Raw genomic sequence first — 23,424 nt, forward strand, 5'->3', positions numbered from 1 at the left:
TCACAATGTACCAGTGACTGAAAACATGTTTTAAAAATAATCATCAGGCTTCCCTGGTGGCGCAGTGGTTGAGAGTCCGCCTGCCGATGCAGCGGATGCGGGTTCGTGCCCCGGTCCGGGAAGATCCCACATGCCGCGGAGCGGCTGGGCCCGTGAGCCATGGCCGCTGAGCCTGCGCGTCCGGAGCCTGTGCTCCGCAATGGGAGAGGCCACAACAGTGAGAGGCCCGCGTACCGCAAAAAAATAAAATAAAATAAAAATAATCATCTTAGATAGGTTGTTAAATGTCTGTTTTTGGAGTACATCTGTTAGAAGATAGTCTTTGGAGCCAAATACTTTTACTAGTAATTATGACATTTTTCACTTTTTAGGTACCTGCTCTGCACTTTGTAGGCTGTGGTCTTGAAGAAACCTGACCACAGCTTCTAGCCTCTTAAGTTACTGGTAATATCTTTAGATGGCACAAACCCACTTTTTCTCTAGACCGTGATCTTTCACACCATTCTGAAAGGAAGCAGAAGCAGCTACAGGTAGTACTAAAATCACACTTACCTGGTCGTCCAGCAGTGAGGCAGCTGGAAGAATCAAATAGGAGTGTGAGAAGCTGAGCAGGATCCTGCGACATTTATAGTCTTTACACCTACACCACCCTGATTATGAAATTTTCCTTTTGTTTGCCATTTAAGGGTAATTATTAATGATTTTTGAAACCCAAGCCTAAGACTGCATGAGCTTCATAATTAAGGGCAAGATCCAATAAAGGGCCACCTCAACAGTTGCTTAATGGTTCAGAGTCCCAAGTATAAGCTTGGATTCTTTACCCCTTAGATTACATTTTCCCTACAATGTGGAACTAGGATATTTGCTCACTGTTCACATTTCAGAAAGCTCAAATATGGAGGGTTGTTGTTTTTCAATTTAGTTGCATATTTAGGCTTGAAAAAAATAATTTTCTGCACATCAAGAAAAAAATGCTGAAATAGATAATCAAATACTACGTAGTTTAAAGAATTGCCTTATAGCCTTTGAAGTCCCTCTGATGTTTTGTACATATAAGGTGGTTAAATTTTTTTTTAATAAACATCCACTTTTTAAAAATAAATAAATAAATAAATAAATAAATAATTTGGCTGTGTTGAGTCTTAGTTGCTGCGCGCGGGCTTTTCTCTAGCTGTGGTGAGCGGGGGCTACTCTTCGTTGCGGTGCACAGTCTTCTCATTGTGGTGGCTTCTCTTGTTGCGGAACATGGGCTCTAGGTGTACGGGCTTCAGTAGTTGTGGCATGCGGGCTTAGTAGTTGTGGCTCGTGGGGTCTAGAGTGCTGGCTCAGTACTTGTGGTGCACGGGCTTGGTTGCTCTGCGGCATGTGGGATCTTCCCAGGCCAGGGCTCGAACCCGTGTCCCCTGCATTGGCAGGTGGATTCTTAACTACTGTGCCACCAGGGAAGTCCCTAGGTGGTTAAATTTTTGAATAACTGAATGAATGAATAAAATATCATTGAGAAGCAGGTTTAAGAAGTCGGGGGAAGATACACAATAATTTGTGGTTTCATTTGGCAAAGCAAGATTGCCAAATAGCATGGTCATTTTTCAACTTTTTCATTATTTGTTGTTCGCATATGTGCTTTTTATTTCTTTTCCTTGCCAAATCTATTTTGTTAATCATTCTAAAAACTCGTGAAAACACTTGACTTACTTTTATTCAATTGGAATTACTTCAAACTTTTGGAACTGCCAGGATTTAAAATTGGAGACTAAATTTATTTCTCTTAGAAAGAGTTCTATGAAAGAATTAGGACATTTCCTGGGAACATTGATCCGATACTGATTGTAACTCACAAAAGGGGGTTCCAGATCAACTTTAAAAGCACTTATCAGCTTTTAAATACTTGTATATGTCCACACTTTTTATGGACCTTTTCTATATTTAGTTTTCTATGGCCCTTTGTTATATTGCAGACAAATTCAGGATTAAAATATTGGACTGTATTTCTCTCTGAGGCTTTTCTTTTTTTTTTTTTTTTTTTTTAAAAATCTTTTTTTTTTTTTTTTTTTTTAGATGTTGGGGGTACGAATTTATTAATTAATTAATTTATTTTTGCTGTGTCAGGTCTTCGTTTCTGTGCGAGGGCTTTCTCTAGTTGTGGCAAGCGGGGGCCACTCTTCATCACGGTGCGCGGACCTCTCACTATCGCGGCCTCTCTTGTTGCGGAGCACAAGCTCCAGACGCGCAGGCTCAGTAGTTGTGGCTCACAGGCCTAGTTGCTCCGTGGCATGTGGGATCCTCCCAGACCAGGGCTCGAACCCGTGTCCTCTGCATTAGCAGGCAGATTCTCAACCACTGCGCCACCAGGGAAGCCCCTCTCTGAGGCTTTTCAATTCTAAAATTCTAAGGCCTTATTCACCTTGGAGAACAAATGTGAGATCTTATATATAGAGTTCCTTAAAAGCTGCCACCAGTCCTGAGTCCTGATCATTCCATGCACCTTAGCTGTCTTGTGTATGTTATTCTCACTTTTATTGCAGATTATTTGACATTGGTATGCATCAGTACTGACTATGTATTAACTCACTTCTTAGAGTAAAGACAGGCATTTTGCTTTTAGCTGTAAGATTTACACAAAAATGTTCTGATTTTGGCAATGTATTTTAATCAAGATTTTAGAGAATTTCTCGGGTTTTTATACTTATGCTCTGTCTTACCTGGGGGGAAGGAGGCTTTTGTTGAACAGTCATGAAAATATCTTTTTCCGCCAACATCTTTTAAAAAAAATTTCAAGTCTACAGAAAATTTGCAGGAAGAGTCAATGAATACCAACCCACCTTTTGCCCAGATTCACTAATCGGTAACATTTCCACATTTGCTTTCTCTTTCTATGGATGACCCCCCCAACCCCAACCATTTGAGAATCAGTTACAGACATCCAGACACTAACCCCCTAAATACCTCAGCATCTTATCTTGTAAGGACAAGGATATTCTCTTACACAACCACAATGCCATGATCACAGCCCGTACTCACATCTCCCCAGTTGTTGAAATAGCATCTTAAATTATCTGTTCTCTCAAATTACCGCTTGTGAGCTAAAATCAACATGGCAGTTGTTTTATTTCTTGAGTCTACTGAAGAAATGATTTTAATAACTACATGTGATCTTAATAACAATATAATATATAACTATATGATTTTAACAAGTATATATTGTATGAGATAATATATGTTGTATACAACACATGAAATGTATATATGAACACATGTGTGTGTGAGCATGTGTGTATATAAAATGAACCCTAAGAAAAACGTTTGGAACAGTATTGGTTAACAGTCTTTTAGGCTACAAATCTCTAGTTTCAAGGGAAGACCTCTGATTAAAACAGGCCCAGTGCTGCTTGTTGTCAGAACTTAGGCTTGTGGTAAACGCTAACAGAACGGGAAAAACACCCCGTTGGTCCTCTTATGTTTTCACTTGCTCACCTCTGCAAGTCACATCTCTCGCCTCTTATTTTTCTCTTTACCTGTGGACTCAAGCGTGAGGGTAAACCTGCAGTGGGAAACATGAAATCCACCAATAGATACTCTCATGAAACATTAACTAAAAATATATGGAGATGGGCGATAAATACAGGGTGTGTTCAAAAGAGTGCATTTTGAAACCAGAGAAGGGGGAAAACATGACAGGCACAAGATGGGTAATGGAAAAATGGAGAGGCAAAGGTTATTTCACCTCACCGCTCAATTGCTTGATCTTTGGACAGACTTCAGTTTTTCCTGGGAAAGGCAAGAGTAACTTATTTTACAAGCTTGGGGTACCACAGGTCTCCGTGGCCGGGTTACTGTGCTCGAAGGCCACAGCAGCAGTGCCTCAAAAAGCACCTCGGGAAGAGGGTAGTGTCAGCAGCCAGGCCCTGCGAAGCAAAATGGGTGTAAAACGCTGTTTGTGGGCTTGTGTTGTCTTTGATGCTGAGGTTTGGGAGAGACCGTGACTATTAAAGAGCAGCTGTCCCTAAAAGGGAGCCCCCCCGCCCATGACAGAGTTCACCTTTCGCTTCCAGCCTCTGCCCTGGGTGCCAGAGTTCGCAGAGGCCTCTTTATCAGAGCCTGGGACTATCGAGGGCTGCTTTTTTTTACCATGGGCTGTGTGCTGCCCCCCTACCCGACCCGTTAGCTCCAGAAATCCCGCAGTACCCGTGTGAAGTGGATGCCGCTGTTACCTCCAGTCTACAGAGACAGTCAAGGACCCGTTCAAGGTCACGTCCCTGGGGACTGGCAGAGCTGGGATTCAAGTCCAGAGCCAGCCCGCACCGTCAGCCACCATGCCACCTGCCCCGTCTCAGGAGTAGGGCTTCTGTGAGGAGAGCTGGTCAATGTTAGTGTGAGGCTCAGAGGCAGGACTTAAGTGTCATGATCACACCTGAAGGTATAAGAATGTTCTTTTCCTAGTGGAAGTAATATAGACCTTATTTTACTGGTGGAAAAAACCAAGTTAAAAAAATTAGAGGGGCTTCCCTGGTGGCACAATGGTTGAGAGTCCGCCTGCCGATGCAGGGGACACGGGTTCATGTCCCGGTCCGGGAAGATCCCACATTGCTGCGGAGCGGCTGGGCCCGTGAGCCATGGCCGCTGAGCCTGCACATCCAGAGCCTGTGCTCCGCAATGGGAGAGGCCACAACAGTGAGAGGCCCGCGTACCGCAAAAACAAACAAACAAACAAACAAACAAAAAAACTAGAAAATATCTACATATTTCTAGGACTGCTTAATGCTTTCACCATTGTAGATTCCGTCCTCACGCTGCCCTGATGCTGCAGAGAAGTACCGGCCCTGTATCAGGTGAGAGGTGAGCTTGGGCACAGCGTACCTTGGCCTCAGAGCAGGCAACTGCCCCTCTCCCCTTCCGTCTGCGACTTGGTCTCAGAGACCCTCTACTTCTTGTAGGCCCACTGACCAGTCCCTGGGTCTCCTCTGTTAGTTTCTGATTAAAATCCAGGGAGATTTAATGATGGAGTGCTTGATCCAAACCTGCCATTGTGCTGAACTCTGATGGTGCTAGAGAAGAAGATCTAGTCCTTGTGCGTGAGGAGCCCACACTTTAGTTTCTGAGAGGAGATGCATATACGAAATGATGGAGGAGGTTAAAGTTGTATACGTTAAAGGACTGTATTAGTTTCCTATTGCTGCTGTAACAAATTACCACCAACTTAGTGACAAATTTATTTTTTTACAGGTCTGGAGCTCAGAAGCATTTCTTCTGGAGGCTCTAGGGGAGAATCTATTTCTTTGCCTTTTCCAGCTTCTAGAGACTGCCTGCTCATGGCCCTTTCCTCCATCTTTAAAGCCAGCCATGTGGCCTCTTCCAGTCTCTCTCTCTCCTTCTCTCTCTGACCTCTGCTTCGTTGTCACATCTCCATCTCTGATTCTGACCCTCCTGCTGCTTCTTATGAAGACCCCGTGGTTACGTTGGGCCCACCCTGATAACCCCCAGATAATTTTACCATCTCAAGAGGCTTAATCAGGCCTGCAAAGTCCCTTTTGCCATGGAAGGCAGCATATTTACGGTTTCTGGGGACTAGGACATCTTTGGGGGGGCTGTTATTCAGCCTACCACTTATTGGAAATGAATTAACACTGTGTAGGTCATTTGTTTGGTAGGGTGAGCATAACACTGGTATTAAGTATGGCACGGTAAGGAGAACTGGAGGGTGCCCCTAAAGCGCAAGCCCTCGTGGGATGGTGGGGCGAAGCCATCTCAGGGAAAGTAGTGAAGAGGCGGTATGTATGTAGTGGCGTTGAGGGGAGGGGAGCAGAGGCGCCATCGGTGATGGACCTATCCAGCTGAGGTAGAAACCACGGGTCAGAATATGTGGGGAGAGCATAGATGGTTCCTGAATGAGGTGGAACCTGCGTGCCACATGGAAGGGTTTAGATTTGGTCTGCAACGATGGAGGCTGCTGTAGCTGCCCAGCTACTGAAGATGGTCTGCTGGGAGGTAGGCTCCTCTAGTGTCCCCAAATGAAATGTCCAAAGGCAAGGGACTGGACAGAAGCTGGCCTTACCAGGGTTCTGTCAGGTAGGTCAGAAGGCTTGCACTCTTTCCCACACTGCCATTTAGGAATTTCATCTTTGGGAATTCCTTGGCAGTCTAATGGTTAGGACTCTGCACTTTCACTGCCGAGGCTCAGGCTTAGTTCCCTGATTGGGGAACTAAGATCCTGCAAGCCGCGCTCCGTGGCCAAAAAAAAAAAAGGGGGGGGGAATTTCATCTTTGATAAGAGAACCTAAGTTCCCTAGACTTTGTTGTTTAAGGCACCCAGGACTCCTGAAGTCTTGAACCCATTACACTTTTATCATGGGCTGCAGAAACTTTGGTAAAGGTTAATTAGGGCCGTGTTTATCCTTACATGGTACATTTACATCTCCTAAAGCTTTATCACCACCAATATTCGTTACTTATTGATCCTTTTTTATTTTTCTTCTGCGCTATGGCTCGGTTGCAAGAAACGACAGATCTGTAGTGGGGATCAGATGACAGCTTGTATTTAGGCAAACTCGGAATGGGCCGAGGCGACCCTTTTGCAATGGAAGAGGCATTTTCCTCTTAGATGCAAAATCTAGGATATTTTGAAAATGTTGGGATTAAAACTAAAGCATATCTGAAGTTCTTTAACCACCCCAGTAATGATAAAAGGTATGTTTTAAAACTGTGATGTTCTCCTGTCTCTCAGGCTTTTTGCAGAAGAAATGCCAAGAACAAAGACGTTTCCTTAATTTTGTTGCTCAATCAGGTTGTTCGTAACTCGAGAGGCAGTCATACTGTCATCTTTAGAGCTGGTAGGATGGCCTGATAACTCTGCAAGGCAACTGGTTTGGCCAGGCTTGACCAGAAGTACCCTGTGTTCTCTGCCTTCCCCAGCTGTCCCCTTCTGGAGTGTTTCTGTTCTCCCAGCTGGAGCCTGGCCTGGACGTTCTTTGTTTTTTAACATATTTAATGGAGTATAATTGCTTTACAATGGTGTGTTACTTTCTGCTGTATAACAAACTGGATCAGCTCTACATATATATATATATATCCCCTTATCCCCTCCCTCTTGCGTCTCCCTCCCACCCTCCCTATCCCACCCCTCAAGGTGGTCACAAAGCACCGAGCTGATCTCCCTGTGCTATGCGGCTGCTTCCCACTAGCTATGGATTTTACATTTGGGAGTGTATATATGTCCATGCCACTGTCTCACTTTGTCCCAGCTTACCCTTCCCCCTCCCCGTGTCCTCAAGTCCATTCTCTAGTAGGTCTGCGTCTTTATTCCTGTCCTGCCCATAGGTTCCTCAGAACCTTTTTTTTTCTTAGATTCCATATATATGTGTTAGCATATGGTATTTGTTTTTCTCTTTCTGACTTACTTCACTCTGTATGACAGACTCTAGGTCCATCCAGCTCACTACAAATATATCTCAATTTCGTTTCTTTTTATGGCTAAGTAATATTCCATTGTATATATGTGCCACATCTTCTTTATCCATTCATCTGTCGACGGACACTTAGGTTGCTTCCATGTCCTGGCTATTGTAAACAGAGCTGCAGTGAACGTTGTGGTACATGACTCTTTCTGAATTATGGTTTTCTCAGGGTATATGCCCAGTAGTGGGATTGCTGGGTCGTATGGTAGTTCTATTTTTAGTTTTTTGAGGAACCTCCATACTGTTCTCCATAGTGGCTGTATCAATTTACATTCCCACCTACAGTGCAAGAGGGTTCCCTTTTCTCCACAGGACGGGGTTAAAGGAGCAGCTGATTCGGGGGCTCTGGCTCACTCAGGCCGGGGGGAGGGAGGGGCACGATGCGGGGCGAGCCTGCGGCGGCAGAGGCCAGCGGGACGTTGCACCAGCCTGAGGCCGCCATGTGTTCTCCTGGGGAAGTTGTCCTTGGATCATGGGACCCTGGCAGTGGCGGGCTGCACAGGCTCCCGGGAGGGGAGGTGTGGACAGAGTGACCTGTGCTTGTTCACAGGCTTCTTGGTGGCGGCAGTAGCAGCCTTAGCATCTCATGCCCGTCTCTGGTGTCCGCGCTGATAGACGCAGCTTCGCGCCCGTCTCTGGAGCTCGTTTAGGCGGTGCTCTGAATCCCCTCTCCTTGCGCCCCCAAAAACAACGGTCTCTTGCCTCTTCGGCAGCCCCAGACTTTTTCCTGGACTCCCTCCCGGCCAGCCGTGGTGCACTAACCCCCTGCAGGCTGTGTTCACGCCGCCAACCCCAGTCCTCTCCCTGGGATCCGACTGAAGCCCGAGCCTCAGCTCCCAGACCCTGCCCGTCCCGGCGGGTGAGCAGACAAGCCTCTCGGGCTAGTGAGTGCTGGTCGGCGCCGATCCTCTGTGCGGGAATCTCTCCGCTTTGCCTCCCGCACCCCTGTTGCTGTGCTCTCCTCCGCGGCTCTGAAGCTTTCCCCCTCCGCCACCCTCAGTCTCCGCCCGCGAAGGGGCTCCTAGTGTGTGGAAACCTTTCCTCCTTCACTGCTCCCTCCCACTGGTGCAGGTCCCGTCCCTATCCTTTTGTCTCTGTTTATTCTTTTTTCTTTTGCCCTACCCAGGTACGTGGGGGAGTTTCTTGCCTTTTGGGAGGTCTGAGGTCTTCTGCCAGCGTTCAGTAGTTGTTCTGTAGGGGTTGTTCCACGTGTAGATGTATTTCTGATGTATCTGTGGGGAGGAAGGTGATCTCCATGTCTTACTCTTCTGCCATGTTGAAGGTCTTCATGGCCTGGACGTCCTTCCACTGAGTGTGTGATGGGCATCCCCGGATGAAGCCCCCTGTCAGTTCTTGCTCTGCTTTTCTCCTTTCACTGCTGTCCAGGGCATCATTTAGAGTTGGAAAGCTACTTCCATCTGCTCCCCCATCTTTTTTTTTTTTTTTTTTTTTTTTGCCGTACGCGGGCCTCTCACTGTTGTGGTCTCTCCCGTTGCGGAGCACAGGCTCCGGACGCGCAGGCTCATTGGCCATGGCTCACAGGCCCAGCTGCTCCACGGCATGCGGGATCCTCCCGGACCGGGGCACGAACCTGTGTCCCCTGCATCGGCAGGCGGACTCTCAACCACTGCGCCACCAGGGAAGCCCTCCCCCATCTTTTGTCTACCGTTTTCTTTGCCTCTCCAGTGGTTTCTATGGGAGCGTATTTTAATCGGAGGGTCACCGTGGCAGTTACACCTTGGGATTTCTTTCTGTGCTATCATATCAGGAGAAGGTCTGATTTATTGCTTTTGAAAACAGCAGGGATAATGTGAACTAATACCCTAGTGGAAGGCCTACACAATATATTTCACTATTGGGGCCTTCAATTTGTATTTTCATTAAAGTAATTAAGTGTTCAACAATTCCAAAAAAAGAAAAAACCCAACAATTCCAAAAAGCCTATAATGAAAAAATTCAGTAATCCTCACCTCCTGTCTACCACACTCAACTCTTATAGCTGTTTCTCCTGATATTTCATGTTTTTAAACAATGTTCTCATATTGCTCTTTCAGGAATTTCCAGACTTCCCTCTATGTTGGAGGAGTGTTTAAGACCCTTAGGCAGCCCTGTGCCCACTGCATTTAGCTTTTGGAAATATTTCTTTTGGAAATATTTTCTGGCCTTCTGTTTGTCAGATTCAACCCAAGTAAGCAGTAAGGGAGGATTCCTGTTCTTCGTTGGGTCATTTGACTCCATTTTCAGTGGTTTATACCAGAACATTCCTTGAATTGCAAACATGCCAATAACTGAACAAACTACATTAAAAGACTCTTCCTGAGTGGAGAAACCCAATGCCGGAAGCAAGGCTGACTTGAAGCACCACAGCACACTTATAAGAAGAAACCAGGGGAGTTTATTGCTGTGGTCTTCCTAAAGGGTTCAGGTTGTCTTCAACTGAAGCGGAAATTGTAGCTGTGAATCAACCTAGGACTTCTTACGAGTCTGTGGCAGGTAATGTAGTCTTATCTGTCCTTTCCTAGAAAACACCCAAGGGGCTGAAAGCTAAACAGCTCAGCTTTCTGAACTGGAAGCTGATGCCCTCTCCTCACCTCACTCCTGTAATACTTAATCTAGCCGTAATTAGCCGACCCAAGAAGATAGGAAAGACACGCCAAGGCCAAAAGCACTTCAGAACCAAGCGCTCCATCTGCCAAGGGGTGTAGTCAAGTTTTCTCTCCACCCCTTCCTCTCAGTGACTCTTAGAGTGTACCCGGGCCACAGGGTTCAAATGGCTCAGAAAGTTCTTCTGGAGCGCTGATAAGATCATACAAGTTCTTGGAAAATCCTAGTTGTCAAGGATTCCTGTAGAGCAACATGTGGCAGTTAGGGTATAGAAAAAACAAGGAGAGAAAGGTTTTATGAGAGGAAACTTGAGCAATTCCATTAGAACAGGTTAACTCACCCAACTGTAGTCTGTTCTAACCACTTAAAGATGAAATAAAACCATGAGATTGTAGTGAACAGAATTGCGAAAATAGACCATTGGCTAACAAGAACAGACTTTTCATTAAAAATCACATGTCTGCATTCCTGTGAGTTAATCCTAAAGATAAATCTGAAATTATTCGGTCTGAGTTCATTCAATCATCCCTGCATTCGTTCAGTGCATACCAGATGCCAGTTCCATGTGTGCTAGGGGCTGGGAATGCGATGGTAAAAGCAAAAAGTGCCCCAGCTCTTAGCGATTCACAGTCTAGCGCACAAAGCACTCTACACACAAACGGAGGGGAGCACGGTGACGGGGAGCATGTTGATAGAGGACCCTGACTAGGGTATGGCGCCTGTTAATATCAACTCCTGCGGAAGCTCATATTGGATAGTTGAGCTAAGATCTTAAGGTTAGGGACGGATTAATTTAGGAAAAGAGGGTAGGGGAGAGGGAGATGTTCAAAGTCTCCATGGTGGGAGGAAGGAAGATGCACTTGAGGAACTGAAGGAAGGCTCAGCGACCAGAGCTCAGGGTAGGAGGGGAAAGTCACCGGAAGTGAGGCTGAAGGGCTAGGTTGGGCCAGTACCAGGCAGTCAAGGATTTCAAGCAGGAGAAACACCACGACCACTCTGCCTGCAGTGCGCAGGGTTGGGGGGACATGTGAATGTGGGGCATGTCTAGTTGGTGAGCTCTGGCCGCAGTCCAGGTGAGGGGCTGTGGTTTGGGTGGTGGTGGGAGCTGTGGATGGATGCAGGAAGTCTAGAGCCGGTAAGTGGATAGGACTTGACACATTGGAGATGAGGGAGAGGGAGAGATCCAGGGTGGCACTTAGGTTTCTACCTATGGAATGTGGTAGAATGGATTATATATATATTTTTTTTCTTTAATTTTTTAAATAAGAGTAACCCTTCTACGGGGCTTCCCTGGTGGTCCAGTGGTTAAAGACTCCATGCTTCCACTGCAGGGGACACAGGTTCGATTCCTGGTTGGGGAACTAAGATCCTGCATGCCGCATGGCATAGCCAAAAAAAAAAAAGAATCCTTCTAAATGATTTTCTGCAAATAAGTTCAGTTGGCTCTCCGTATCCATGGGTTCGGCATCCGCAGATACCGATAGCTGACTGTGTTATACCATTTTATATAAGGGATTGGAGCGTCCAAGGATTTTGTTATCCAGAGGGGTCCTGGAACCTGTCCCCCTGGTGACTGAGGGACCACTGTACTTCTGGTATCCTTTTCCAAAATGGACAGATTTGCTTATGGAAAATCTTTAGGGAGTGGAGTGGGCGGTGGGAGAGGGTTGTTATTATAAGGGACGTGAAGACCAAAGCGGAAGGTCCCAGAAGGTGAAGTGTGAACATCGCCTGGAACTGACACTTTGACTAATGACAGGAGGGAGCTTATAAAGATGCTCCTGATAAGTTTTTTACCTGTGATTTGAATGAAAGATGAGAAGCAGAGATGAAAAGGCGGCATACTGTGAGGAGTGTATAAAAGCATGACCGTGTTTGAATAGGAAGGTTGGAAGGAACGATCGGATTTGCTTGTTTAAGGAACATCCTTACCCAGTGAGCATCCCCTAAAAGCAAAGCTTGAAATGTGGGAAATTACGTTTTTACAAGATGGCAAAACCGGACTTGTTTTGTTTTCTAAGGTGATTGATATGCCGGAACACAACCCTGGCAGTTTGGGAGGAACGATGAGGCTGGGAATAAGAAGAACTGTTTTCAAAACTGAAAATTCAATATTAAGTAAGTTTCTCAGATCATTTGTTTTATAACATGGCAGGCATCATTTACATGGCCGTGCCTGGCCACAGCCCTCCTGGAGCTCTCCCGTCCCGTCCCTGTCGCCCCTTCCCTGCCTCTGCACTCGCTGGTCCTCCTGCTTCCCCATTCCTCTCCCTGAAAGGGTTGGTAGAACACACATGGATGCCCCTTCTCATTTGCCCTCCACCACACCCTGGCCAGTGGGCTGCTTTGTGCTTTACCGATGCTCCTGGGGTTGACCCTGTACCAGGATAGCTCTGATTCCAGCTCAGTTCTTTCCAATCCACTGTTTTCTCCACTGCATCGAAACCAGCTCCCTGTTTAACTGTTTCATGTCTGACTGCTTTGAGCCGCTGATTTTTGAACTTCTTGAGAAGGGGGCCAGTTATGTCTCAGAAGTCTATTTCTCTGTTCCCCGCGTAGCTCCAGCATGGGGTAAGGAAAATATGATGTGCTTCACTGTCTGATATTTGCTGATCTTCTAGTCCCGATAAGGTTATTCTAATTTCTGTGGAACTTTTTTCCATAGATTAACATATGATATGAGAATAACTTAATGTAACCCCAAAACCCTTAATTCAATTTGATAAATGTATCTCAGTGCCTGCTCTGCGCCATATGCACTGTGCTCGATTCTGGAGATACTACAGCAGTGGCCAGGACAGATGCCTGCGCTGCTCACCTTCCCCCCTCCACCCCCACCCCGCCCGTCCCGGATGCACAGGAGGGAACCCAGGTATCTCGGGCGTCCAGCATCATTCCTGTGAAGTTATAAGAATACCTTAGAAAAATGCCTTCTTCACTCAAAGAAGGATAAGACTAGAAATATGAGGTTCTCCTTTAAGGCTGATAAACAGCTTCTAAGGAATATAAAGCTTCCTATCAAGAAGGAAATTGAAAAAGGAAAAGTTTTAAAGTGCACATATTTCCCTACTCTCTCTGGGTGAGAAGCCAGTGTTCTTTAAGTGACTTTTTTCTTTAAGAATATAAGAATTTTTTCTCTTTGTGGGTATTAGCAGCAATTATTTGGCTTTCAGATGTTTCTAAATACTTTGAAACTTTGTTCAAATAGTGGTCTAAGAGGCAAAAATGGTTAGTGAGAAATTTCATCTTTTAAAATTGTTATCTACTGTAAAAGATTCAGTTATAATCGTACTAAGCTTATTAAAAAGAGCATTGTGTTCAATATATTTAAATTTTTTACCTGTCTTGATGGAAATAAGACTGATTTAGGATTTGTTTTTCTTTACAGTAGACCTAAAAGTAGCATTGATGATTTTTATGAATCTTAAACATAACACCAAAGTTTGTTGCTTAATTAACATCTTTTGCCTGCCTTGAAAAAAAATTTTAAACAGCTCTATTAAGATGTCATTTACATACGATACAATTCATCTGTTAAAAGTGTACAACTCACAGAGTTATGCAACCATCACCACAGTCAAGTTTTGAACATTTTTATCACCTCGAAAAGAAACCCTGTTCCCTTTAGCTATCACCACCGCCCCCTCCAGCCCTGAGCCCATTACCTTAATCTATAGTTTTGCCTTTTCTGGATATTTCATATAGATAGAATGGTATGATCTCTGGCATTTGTGTTTGGCTTCTTTCATTTAGCATAATGTTTAAACGTATGTGTACATTATAGCGTGTGTCAGTACTCCATTCCTTGTTTTTCTAAACTTTTTCTTTTTAAGTTTTCATGGTCTTTTCTAAACTTTATCTATCAACCTTAGTTGTTTTTTTTTTGTTTTTTTTTTGCCACACCACGTGGCATGCGGGATCTTAGTTTCCCGACCGGGGATTGAACCCCGGGCCCCCCTGCCATGGAAGCGTGGAGTCTTAACCACGGGTCCACCAGGGAAGTCCCTATCATCCTTAGTTTTTATATAGTCTGTTATAGTAGCAAACTTTTTCATGTGTTTAGTCTTCATGTCTATTATTTGGACATATATTTAATTGAGTTAAGGAACCATAATATACTGATTCATTTCCATTTGCTAAGCATTTCAGGTTGTTTCTGTCATTTTGTTAGAAAAATGCTGATGTGAACATTTTGACCCAGTGTTCTTTTGTTCTTTTGATTGTTTCTTTAGGATAGATTTCCAGGAGTCAGACTATTATGTCAAAGGGTATGAACACTTTTACAACTGATAATTCTGCTGGATTGTTTGAAAGAAAAGGTGAACCAGTTCATAATGATGTTAACTGTACTGTCGTGTCCTTGCTTTCTCTAGTCTTTTGGCTAATATTTTTATTATTTTTCTTCTTTTTCTATTAACAAGAACAAAAAGGGCCTTGTATTATTGTCCTTTAATTTGCATTTGTTTTCATTTCTACAAAGTGGAAATTTCCCCTTTCCAGATGTTGGTTTACTTGATTGTATACCACCCATGTCTGAAGTCTCCACCAGCACTTAATATGGGAAGAGAGAGGTATACCAGCCCAGAGTCTCTTACCTAGATGGTCTAAAGCAAGGGTTGGTAAGCTTTTTCTGTAAGGGGCCAGATAGTAAATATTTTCAGTTTTGGAGCCATATGGTCTCTGATACAACTACTCAACTCTGTGTTGTAGCGTGAAAGCAGCAATAGGCAAATATGCAAGTGAACGAGCATGGTTGTGTTCCAATGAACCTTTATTTATGGACACTGAAATGTGAATTTCATGTAATTTTCATGCATCATGAAACATTCTTTTTCTTTTGTTTTTTTTTTAACCATCTGAAAATGTAAAAACCGTTCTCAGTTCGAGAGCTGAACAAAGGGGAATCCTGTCCTGCCTTGGGTTGCCACGGCTTACAGAAACCCCCGTCTAAACAAAAGAAGCACAGGCTGAAGCAAGCGGCCAAGGCTGCAAGGCTGCTACCCTCCTGGGGAGCGTTCAAGGACATCTCCCCACTTGTCCACTTGCCTGCCTAAATACCCTATTTAGTGACAGAGTAAGGCCAAGACGGCTTTCAGAAGCTGTTTGGTCCAGCCTTTGTACTGTGCACCTGAGCAAGCGGAGGGCCCACAGGTGGAACAGCTCGCCATGGGTGGGTGGGGGGGACAGGCCTCGGCTGCTCTTCTCACGTTGTTTTTAGTCTTCTACTGGAACACGTGGCCCTGGCTCCACAGCCCACCGTTACGATCACTCTCCAAAACGTGACTCTTTAAACACACATTTCAGGATTGTGAAACTTGTCAAACACTTCAGATGTGTATATTTTATTGCATGTAAATTATACCTCAGTTTACAAACCACACACATTTTATCTGGGAATGTACATGGTAGGACTTGTCTACTTATAGTGATACCATTACTTGGTTGATTAACTCATTAGATGACTTTTGAAAAGCAGGGGGATATGGTACAAAGCAGTTAAGTCTTTTTTTTTTTTTTTTTTAAACATCTTTATTGGAGTATAGTTGCTTTACAATGGTGTGTTAGTTTCTGCTGTATAACAAAGTGAATCAGCTGTACATATACATATATCCCCATATCCCCTCCCTCCTGCGTCTCCCTCCCTCCCACCCTCCTTATCCCACCCCTCTAGGTGGTCACAAAGCACCGAGCTGATCTCCCTGTGCTATGCCGCTGCTTGCCACTAGCTATCTGTTTTACATTAGCAGTTAAGTCTTAAATGGGGTGCTTTGAAGAGTGAGAAATCTAGATTGAGGTGTGGCTAGAGATGGAGGGGGTCAGGCTCAGGTGAGAGGGGAGCCAGGGAGAGCACCGAGGAACTTTGGTATGAGAGGGTTTTAAGACTTCAGAAACTTTATTGTTTTGCTTGTGGCTCTCAACTGAGTGTGAGAGCTGGGAACATACTGAAGTACAAAGCAATACAGACAAGGTTCAGAGTTCATTCAGGGGACAGCTGACAGCCTGTTGGATAGTGTGTCCAAAATATTATAGGTCCCTGGCTTAATTTTTTTGGTCAGGTCCCAAGTATGTTGCTAAGACATCCAGGAAAAGAAGCCTGTTTTGTCTGTGCCAAGTGTGGTCTTTGAACCGAACTGCCACCAGCAGCAGGAACACATTATTGGGACCATTCAGGTAGCGTGTTTGAATACTGCACAGTCTGGTGTGGGTGTGCGCTGGTAGGAACGCTAGAGTAAACCCAGTTTAAAGCAGTCCCAAACTGTGTATGCAATCCGCGTGACTCTGCCCTCCAAACCAGCACCCTTGCACTCGGGGAAGCAGAGGAGGGAGAGGGCCAGCCCCTGAGCACGGTGGGGCTGGGCCGTGGGGTCGTTAAAGGTGAGTGGATGCTGTTTTGCCCTCCAGGGGTGCCCGGTCCAGTGGCGGACGCAGCATGATGTTTTGGAAGGAATTAGGAGCCCCCTGCTGTGCAGTGCGCGCGCGGCTGGAGAGCAGGTCCTGGTGATTTCCCATCAGAGTTCTGACGTGACCCTCATCCTCAGGGCAGGCGACATGGGGACAGTGAGTTGATGCTGTCTGGACGCAGCAGGTGAAAATTGAATAGTTTAGGAAAAGACTTAGTTCCTTTTGGGGACCTTGTCTGCATTTCCTCATAACAAGGAGAAGGACTTGGCTTGGTTCTGCTTTACTGTAAGAGAAAGAGGTTTTTGTTTTGAGAGAACAGAGGCAAGAGGCCAATTAGGAAGGTATTGAGTGAGTCCCTGTATTAAGGATCTGGGTAAAATTCATGGCATTGGAAATGCAGAGTGGTTTAATCTCACGTTTGAAAGAACTGAAAGACAGGCGGATAAGGGGAAGAAATTTTCAGGCTAGAAAAACTGCTTGTGCTTTCTTATCTCTTATCCAAGCGTTGATAGAAACAGCTTCTAGTTCCTTGTGTGTGTGATTAGATTGTTAGGAAGTTTGAGGAAAAAACCAGCCGCACAAAAAACCTTGGCTGGGTTAATGAGGTGATTTATAAAACGGTTTGAAAGAGATCACCAGGGAGTTAGGGACCCAGAAGGTCCGTGCCACGGTAACATGTTGCGCTGAGACAGGAGTTTGAAAGGAGCGTGGTGGGCTTCGGGAGAGGAGTGGGCCAGCCTCCCCGTGGACAGCCCACACTGGGGGTCCCTCTCTCCCCGGCTGCTTCTTGCCTTTTGCTGGGGCTTTCCCAGCAAAGTGTATTCGTGGATATGGGGGCTCACAGGTCTGGGACATAGGTCCTTTAATTGTAAGGGGTTAAAGCATTTATATCCCCCTTACTGGACCAGCTCTGTCCTGAGCACTTCACCTGTGGGAACTCGGGAGGTGGTTACAACCCAGCCCCTGGAGTCACACCGCCCCATCCCCAGCTCTCAGTCGCTGGCTGTGTAGCTGCTCACCCTCAGTTATGCATCTAGAAAATGGACATCAGAAGAGCTGCTACCTTGTGGGGGCCTTGTGAGGGCTAAATCAGCTATGCATGTGGGTCCTTAGAACAGCACCTGGCACAGGAAAGCACTATTCCAGTGCGATGCTGGGATCGTGAATGGGGAGGGTTTATTGTATTGACCTGTGATTCTCTCAGAGCTCGGGATAAACTTCAGTTAGTGGCCTGTGTTAAGAATGGGCTCTCACGGGGCCAGTGGCTGGGGAGGAGAGGTGAGCCGAAGGGTGGGGGGCAGGCAGCCCCTTTGTCTTGCAGGTTCTCTCAAGCCCCTCCCTTCTGGTTTCCTGGCTCCCCAACCTGCTAATATGGTCTAGCAGAAGAATGCAGAAAATCTAAGAAAAGAGTTTAAAAAAATGCGATGAGAATACTAAAAGGGGGTGGGTGGGTGGGTGGGTGGGAATAAAAGGAGATACAAGCAATGGAAAAGCATGTGACCCTGCAGTGCAGAGTTAAAGGGAAGGACTAGCATTTTTAAACTAGAAAATTAACATTTTCATAATAGAAAATTGAGATAAAAGCAGAACATGAAAAATAAAATTAGGGTAAGGGGAGGAGTTTAGATACTTAAAAGAAATGAGATGTTTTCTAAAAATTAAAGGAATGATCTGCTAAAATCCAAAAGTAAAAAATGGAGAAGGAGAAAGATACCGGACCGTGCACTTTCTAAGTATCGGTCACTAGGACACGATGGGCATCTTTTCAGTTATGCCTGTCAACACCCCTGGGACCCAGCCGCATTTTGCACGCGAGAACCGTGTCGTAGCATGGCGAAGTCACTTGTTAGACAGTCACTGAGCTGATTTCAGAGCCCGAACTCCTGACCACCTCACTCTGCCAAATGGCTGGACCTTAATCAAGAGGGGACAGAAACCCCCAAACAGCTCCCAGAGCTGAGCCTCCTCGCACTGAGAGCCCCAAGACAGGCTTCCGCAGGTTTCAGGAGGAGTGTCTTGTGGAGGAGAACAGGGAGTGAAGAGCCCACCCCTGGCTTCTGAAAGCCAGTTGAAATCGGGTGCTTGGCTTGAGGAAGGACCCTGAATCAACCCTGGACTGAGCAGCTGGGCCAGTAGGCCCCGGTTGGGAATGTCAACGAGTTACACAGCCAAGTGTGAGAAATGCCATGGCTTAAGCTCAACAATCAATGGCAGTTACGGTGGGCCTCAGAGTTAGAGAGGCCATAGGGAGTGGTGGGGCCTGGGGCAAATTGACAAGCACTTGACCCATCAAAGGAGTAACTGCTATAGCTCATAGTTGCATGAAGGACTGTGGATTCACTGTTGCCAGTCTTCTAAATTTTTAAGAGAATCTGGAAATCCAGAGTTTTATGAGAAATCTTCTGATTCTTAAATGTTGGCAACTTATTTAAAAATTAAAAAGTGTGTGTCTAGGGCTTCCCTGGTGGCGCAGTGGTTGAGAGTCCGCCTGCCGATGCAGGGGACACGGGTTCGTGCCCCGGTCCGGGAGGATCCCGCATGCCGCGGAGCGGCTGGGCCCATGAGCCGTGGCCGCTGAACCTGCGCATCCGGAGCCTGTGCTCTGCAACGGGAGAGGCCACAACAGTGAGAGGCCCGCGTACCACAAAAAAAAAAAAAAAAAAAAAAAAAAAAAAAAGTGTGTGTCTGCCGACACTGTGCAAGCCAAATACACCAAAAATCTGCTCTCTGGGCAGCCTCTTGGGATCTCTAGACAAACACCAGCAAATCCTTGCACAGACAAAGAGAGCTCTAGCTCCTATAATACCTAATTAGTACAGGGCAAGGTTCTGGGCAGTCTTAAAAGTGAGTCAAATTAAGACACTGGTGCAGCAGTTAAAAGATATTTGTGCAAAAGCACAGCAGGTATTCTGAGAGAGAGGTAATGAAGGCCATCAGGTAGTGATTTTAGCTTTATTGCACACTACGGGTGATCTCTTCTGGCCCCCTGGAAATAGGAAATGTGGAGGCCCGGTGAAAGGTAAGGATCGAGAGGTGTAGAATGGGAGCGTAAGGCTGACGGCTTCCCGGGGAGTGAAGGTGGGAGAGGAAGGGAGGGTGTAAGCGTGGGCGGCTGTCCCCAGTGGAGGCCGCAGGTCAGGGAGGCGGGGCAAGGGGAATCCAGAGAGGAGCAGAGGTCACAGATGGGGGATGGGGGCGTTACTCCAGCCCTCACTGAGGACAGATCTGCTGGGTTTTAGAGAGTAGTTCAGTAAAATGACAGGAATGAAAGCTGGGTTGCAAAGGGCGGGGATGGGGGTGTTGGATAAAGGGGGAGTCAGAGGAAGAGGGAGTGGTGGCGGCAAGCATGGGGCTGTTTACCTTTTACTTTTAAAAATTTTAGTTGTAAAACACACATAACATAAAATTTGTGATCTTAACCGTTTCTATGTGTACAGTTCAGAAGTGTTAGGTATATTCACATTGTCGTGGAGCTGACCTCCAGAACTTTTTCGTCTTGCGAAACTAAGACATTTTACCCATTAAACGACAACTCCTGATTCCTCTTCCCCCAGCCCCTGGAAACCACCATTCTGCTTTCTCTCTCCAAGAATTTGATGACTCCGGGTGCCTCATATACGTGGAGTCATGTAGCATTTGCTTTTTGTGGCTGACTTATTTCATTTAGCATAAAGTCCTTAAGGTTCATCCATATGGTAGCATGTGTCAGGGTTTCCTTCCTTTTTAAGGCTGCATAATATTCCATTGCATGTATATACCATTTTTGTTTATCCATTCACCTGTCCATGGACATTTGGGTTGTTTCCACCTTCTAGCTTGTATAGCTTTTTGTGGGGGAAGTTTTTGCTCTGAAAAGGAAAGAGAAAGGTTCAGGTTCAGACGCTAGGATTATTAACAGGAGGTGGGGATTGGCAGGACCGTTAGTGGGTTAAATATATATTATATATGAGACAGAATCTACCCAGTAGCGAATTAGAGAAGGAGAAGGTGTAATTCGGCAGGGTTTTTGTTTCCGACGATGCTATTATATGCGTTGTTGGTGTCTTGCTGCCTACACTGAGAGTATTTTGTAGGTCCTAAGACCTTATCAGGGGTCTTTCTCTAAAGCTTTGCTGCTACGTGCTTCTTAAGTGAACATTAAGCTTATGTGCAGTTAATCTCTGTTGCATTTTATTTTGTCTCCAAAAAGACTAGGACAGGAAGGAAGACCATGTCACTTTGTCATCGTTGAGGATGTCCCCTGTGCCTAGGCTTACCACATGGCATGTGTGCTCAATAAATCCGTCCAGAGAAGCGCTCCTAACAACATGGCATATCTACCCCTTAGTCTTTTCAGTCCACAGCTGGATACAGTCTGCGTCCAGCAGCATCCAGCATGTCGCTTGTCATTGATTGTCCCCCCAACAGCACGTTCAGTGATACTGTGGTTCAGTGGTTACTGACGAGGACTGCACAGGGAGTCACTCGGTGCTTTGTAAAAACCCACGTGCCTGGGCACTCTCCTGAGAGCATCGAAATCAGAATTCCTGGTGCCAGGGCGACCCTGCAGTGAGAATTCTTAGTTTTCGATTTTAAGGTGTTTTCATCTGGTAACACTCTGAGCTGATTCTCAACATGTAGTTTTAATGGAAATTTAAATTTTTTTCTTTTTTCATGGATATGGCAATGGATTAATTTCATAAATTCATTCTTGATAGATTTGTCAGTGATTAAGAAAGATTTTGAATGCACAAAACAGCATTTCCAAAGTTCTGAAAACATGTTTCATCGTGTACCACGTACACCCCCTGCCCCATATATATGCTTCATTCATTAAACAAATATGTATCGAGTACCTGCTTATATGCTAGACACTGGTCTCGAGAATTGAGGGGATGGGTCCCTATCTTGTCTACTACCTTGTACAACTTGTGTTCTAGCTTCCATTCTTTCTGTTTGGATTTCATAGTCTAGAGATAAGAATACCAGTCACATGGTTTACTTACTGTTTTAAGTGTTTCACATGTTTTGATTTATTCAGTCCTCACGACAGCGCTATGAAGTAGAGGCTGTCATCACCCCCATTTTACAGATGAGGAAGCTGAGGCAGAGACGTGCAGTAATTTGCCCAAGTCACACATCCATTACATGGTATAGTGGAATTTAAAGCCAGGCATTCTGGCTCCAGAGTCACTATACCTCCCCTCTTCCTGTCACTTCTGGGATTTCATAGCAAACACAAAGTTTGCCTTAAGCCAGGCAGCAGGCACAAGCCACGCAGGTTCAAAAGTTCGTGCAATATCCTGCTAGTCCCGATGACTCAGATATAATTCCTTATATCCTAATTTGGAGGTTTTGGCCATTTCTGTCACCATCTCTGTTAGTATTGGCAGGCTCTGTTATTGGATTTGCTTAGTCATCTGTCCTAATGAAGGAAGGAGAGAAGACATTTTGGACTCTAGGAGGAAAAGATCAATGACAAAATTAGAGGTCAGAGGAGAATCAGAATCCTCTCAAAGTTAGGTCCAGATGTTTCAACTGCTTTTTCTTGTAACTTCAGGGTATCAGTGTTTCCATTCTTTCCAACTGGGCATTATTGTGCTTTCATCTTCCATTTTTTCTTTCATTTTTATGAACTGATAGTTTGAGTACAAAGGGCTCTGTCTTGAATGACCCCCTGGCAGTGGCATGTTGGAGTTCTCTCAGAGGAGCTCCCTGCCCCCACTATGCCCATTTTTCTTCCAAGGCACATACCTAAACACTCACTGTCATTAACATCGCCACCAGGGAACTCAGTTTGTATGCACAGAATTGCAAGTAGAAGTTCAGTCATGATAATTGATCACACTTAGTCATAGAGAATACAGCCAGTTTGAGTTTTCTGTATCCAAGTCAAAAGCTCAAGCGAGATGTGAGACATTCGGTCTCTTGGTTGAAACATCCTGTTCCGCGGCCTGATGACACCTTGGAGAGTCTGGCAATCCCCTGCCTGTGGACTCGAGCCCTGCTCCTGATTCTGCTGGGGTTCGGCGATGTGTCCCAGCGCTGTCAGCAGGTCTTCCCGTCCCCTGGCTGTGAGCCTGGGGTCTGCGTGCTGAGAGCCGGTGCGGAGGGAATAGTCGTCGGCCCCTGTGCCTGCTCCAGTGCTGTGACCTACTTGGCCATCCTGCTTCTCTACGTGCTCTATGGGCCCTGTGTTCTTGAGAGGTGTCTGGTGACAGACCCCGCTCCTCTCCACCTCACACTGGGGTCACTGGGCGTCCCACTGGCCCCCGTGTCCATCGCCAGACAGGCTGTGCCCGAGATGCTGCCCTGGGCTGTGGCCCCCGCTGCGACACGGGCCTGTCTAAGCAGCCGCGCGTGTGATTCTCTGCCACACACCCCTGGTTGAGAACTGTGGGTGGAGATGTGCTCTCATTCCTGCCAGCAGCCCTCCGTTCCTGAGGTGATGCTGGTTTCCGATTGTCCCCTGCTAATAACGCAGCAGGTCACATCTTAGTGGTTACATCCCTGTCCTCGTTTTTGTTTACTGGAGTAAATTCTTAGAGGTCAAATTTTAGTCAAAGGATAGTCATATTTTTAAGGTGGGGTGTAAACCAGTGTGGCCAGTACCACACGTGCGAAAGAAGAGGCGGCTGGTGTAGTGGAGAAAGCGTTGGGCCGGGAGTGAGGAGGCCTGGGCTCCAGACAGGACGGCATGGCCAGCGGGGCGGGGCTTTGGGCAAGTCCTTTGGTTTCGTTTCCCTTCCCTTGGTTTCATTTTCTTCTTTTGTAACATGAGCCCCGCTGTGAATCTGCACAGTGGTGATGGTGCAGATGTCACTGGGGCTCTCCGTTCTGCAGGCAGGCGTATGAAAGGAGGGCCTCTGCTGGAGTCCATGGTGGGCTTCCCTCTGTGCACTGCTGACGGCTTACTTGAGAATTGCTTCAGGGTTTCAAAGAAGCTATGGCTGTCCTATAGGAAAAGAAAATCGAGATTACTATCTAG

General features: G+C 45.9%; 1 protein-coding gene across 6 annotated transcripts in view; it reads left to right on the forward strand.

The window, feature by feature from the left end:
• CTPS2 (CTP synthase 2) overlaps positions 1–23,424 on the forward strand; it is a 112,457-nt gene that overhangs the window by 64,195 nt on the left and 24,838 nt on the right. For 5 of the 6 annotated variants that reach the window (XM_022562725.3, XM_089904754.1, XM_022562723.3 and 2 more), the window contains one exon: positions 12,077–12,173. In XM_022562725.3, the coding sequence (XP_022418433.1) occupies positions 12,077–12,173 (97 nt within the window). Of the gene's footprint in view, positions 1–12,076; positions 12,174–14,287; positions 14,375–23,424 lie in introns of all 6 variants that reach the window. The other variant, XR_002643118.3, reaches the window with a different exon arrangement.

Source organism: Delphinapterus leucas, chromosome X (assembly GCF_059928025.1).
Source record: "Delphinapterus leucas isolate spDelLeu-1000000601 "Yukka" chromosome X, BTC_Dleu_Yukka2, whole genome shotgun sequence".
In the NCBI taxonomy this organism is placed as follows: domain Eukaryota; kingdom Metazoa; phylum Chordata; class Mammalia; order Artiodactyla; family Monodontidae; genus Delphinapterus; species Delphinapterus leucas.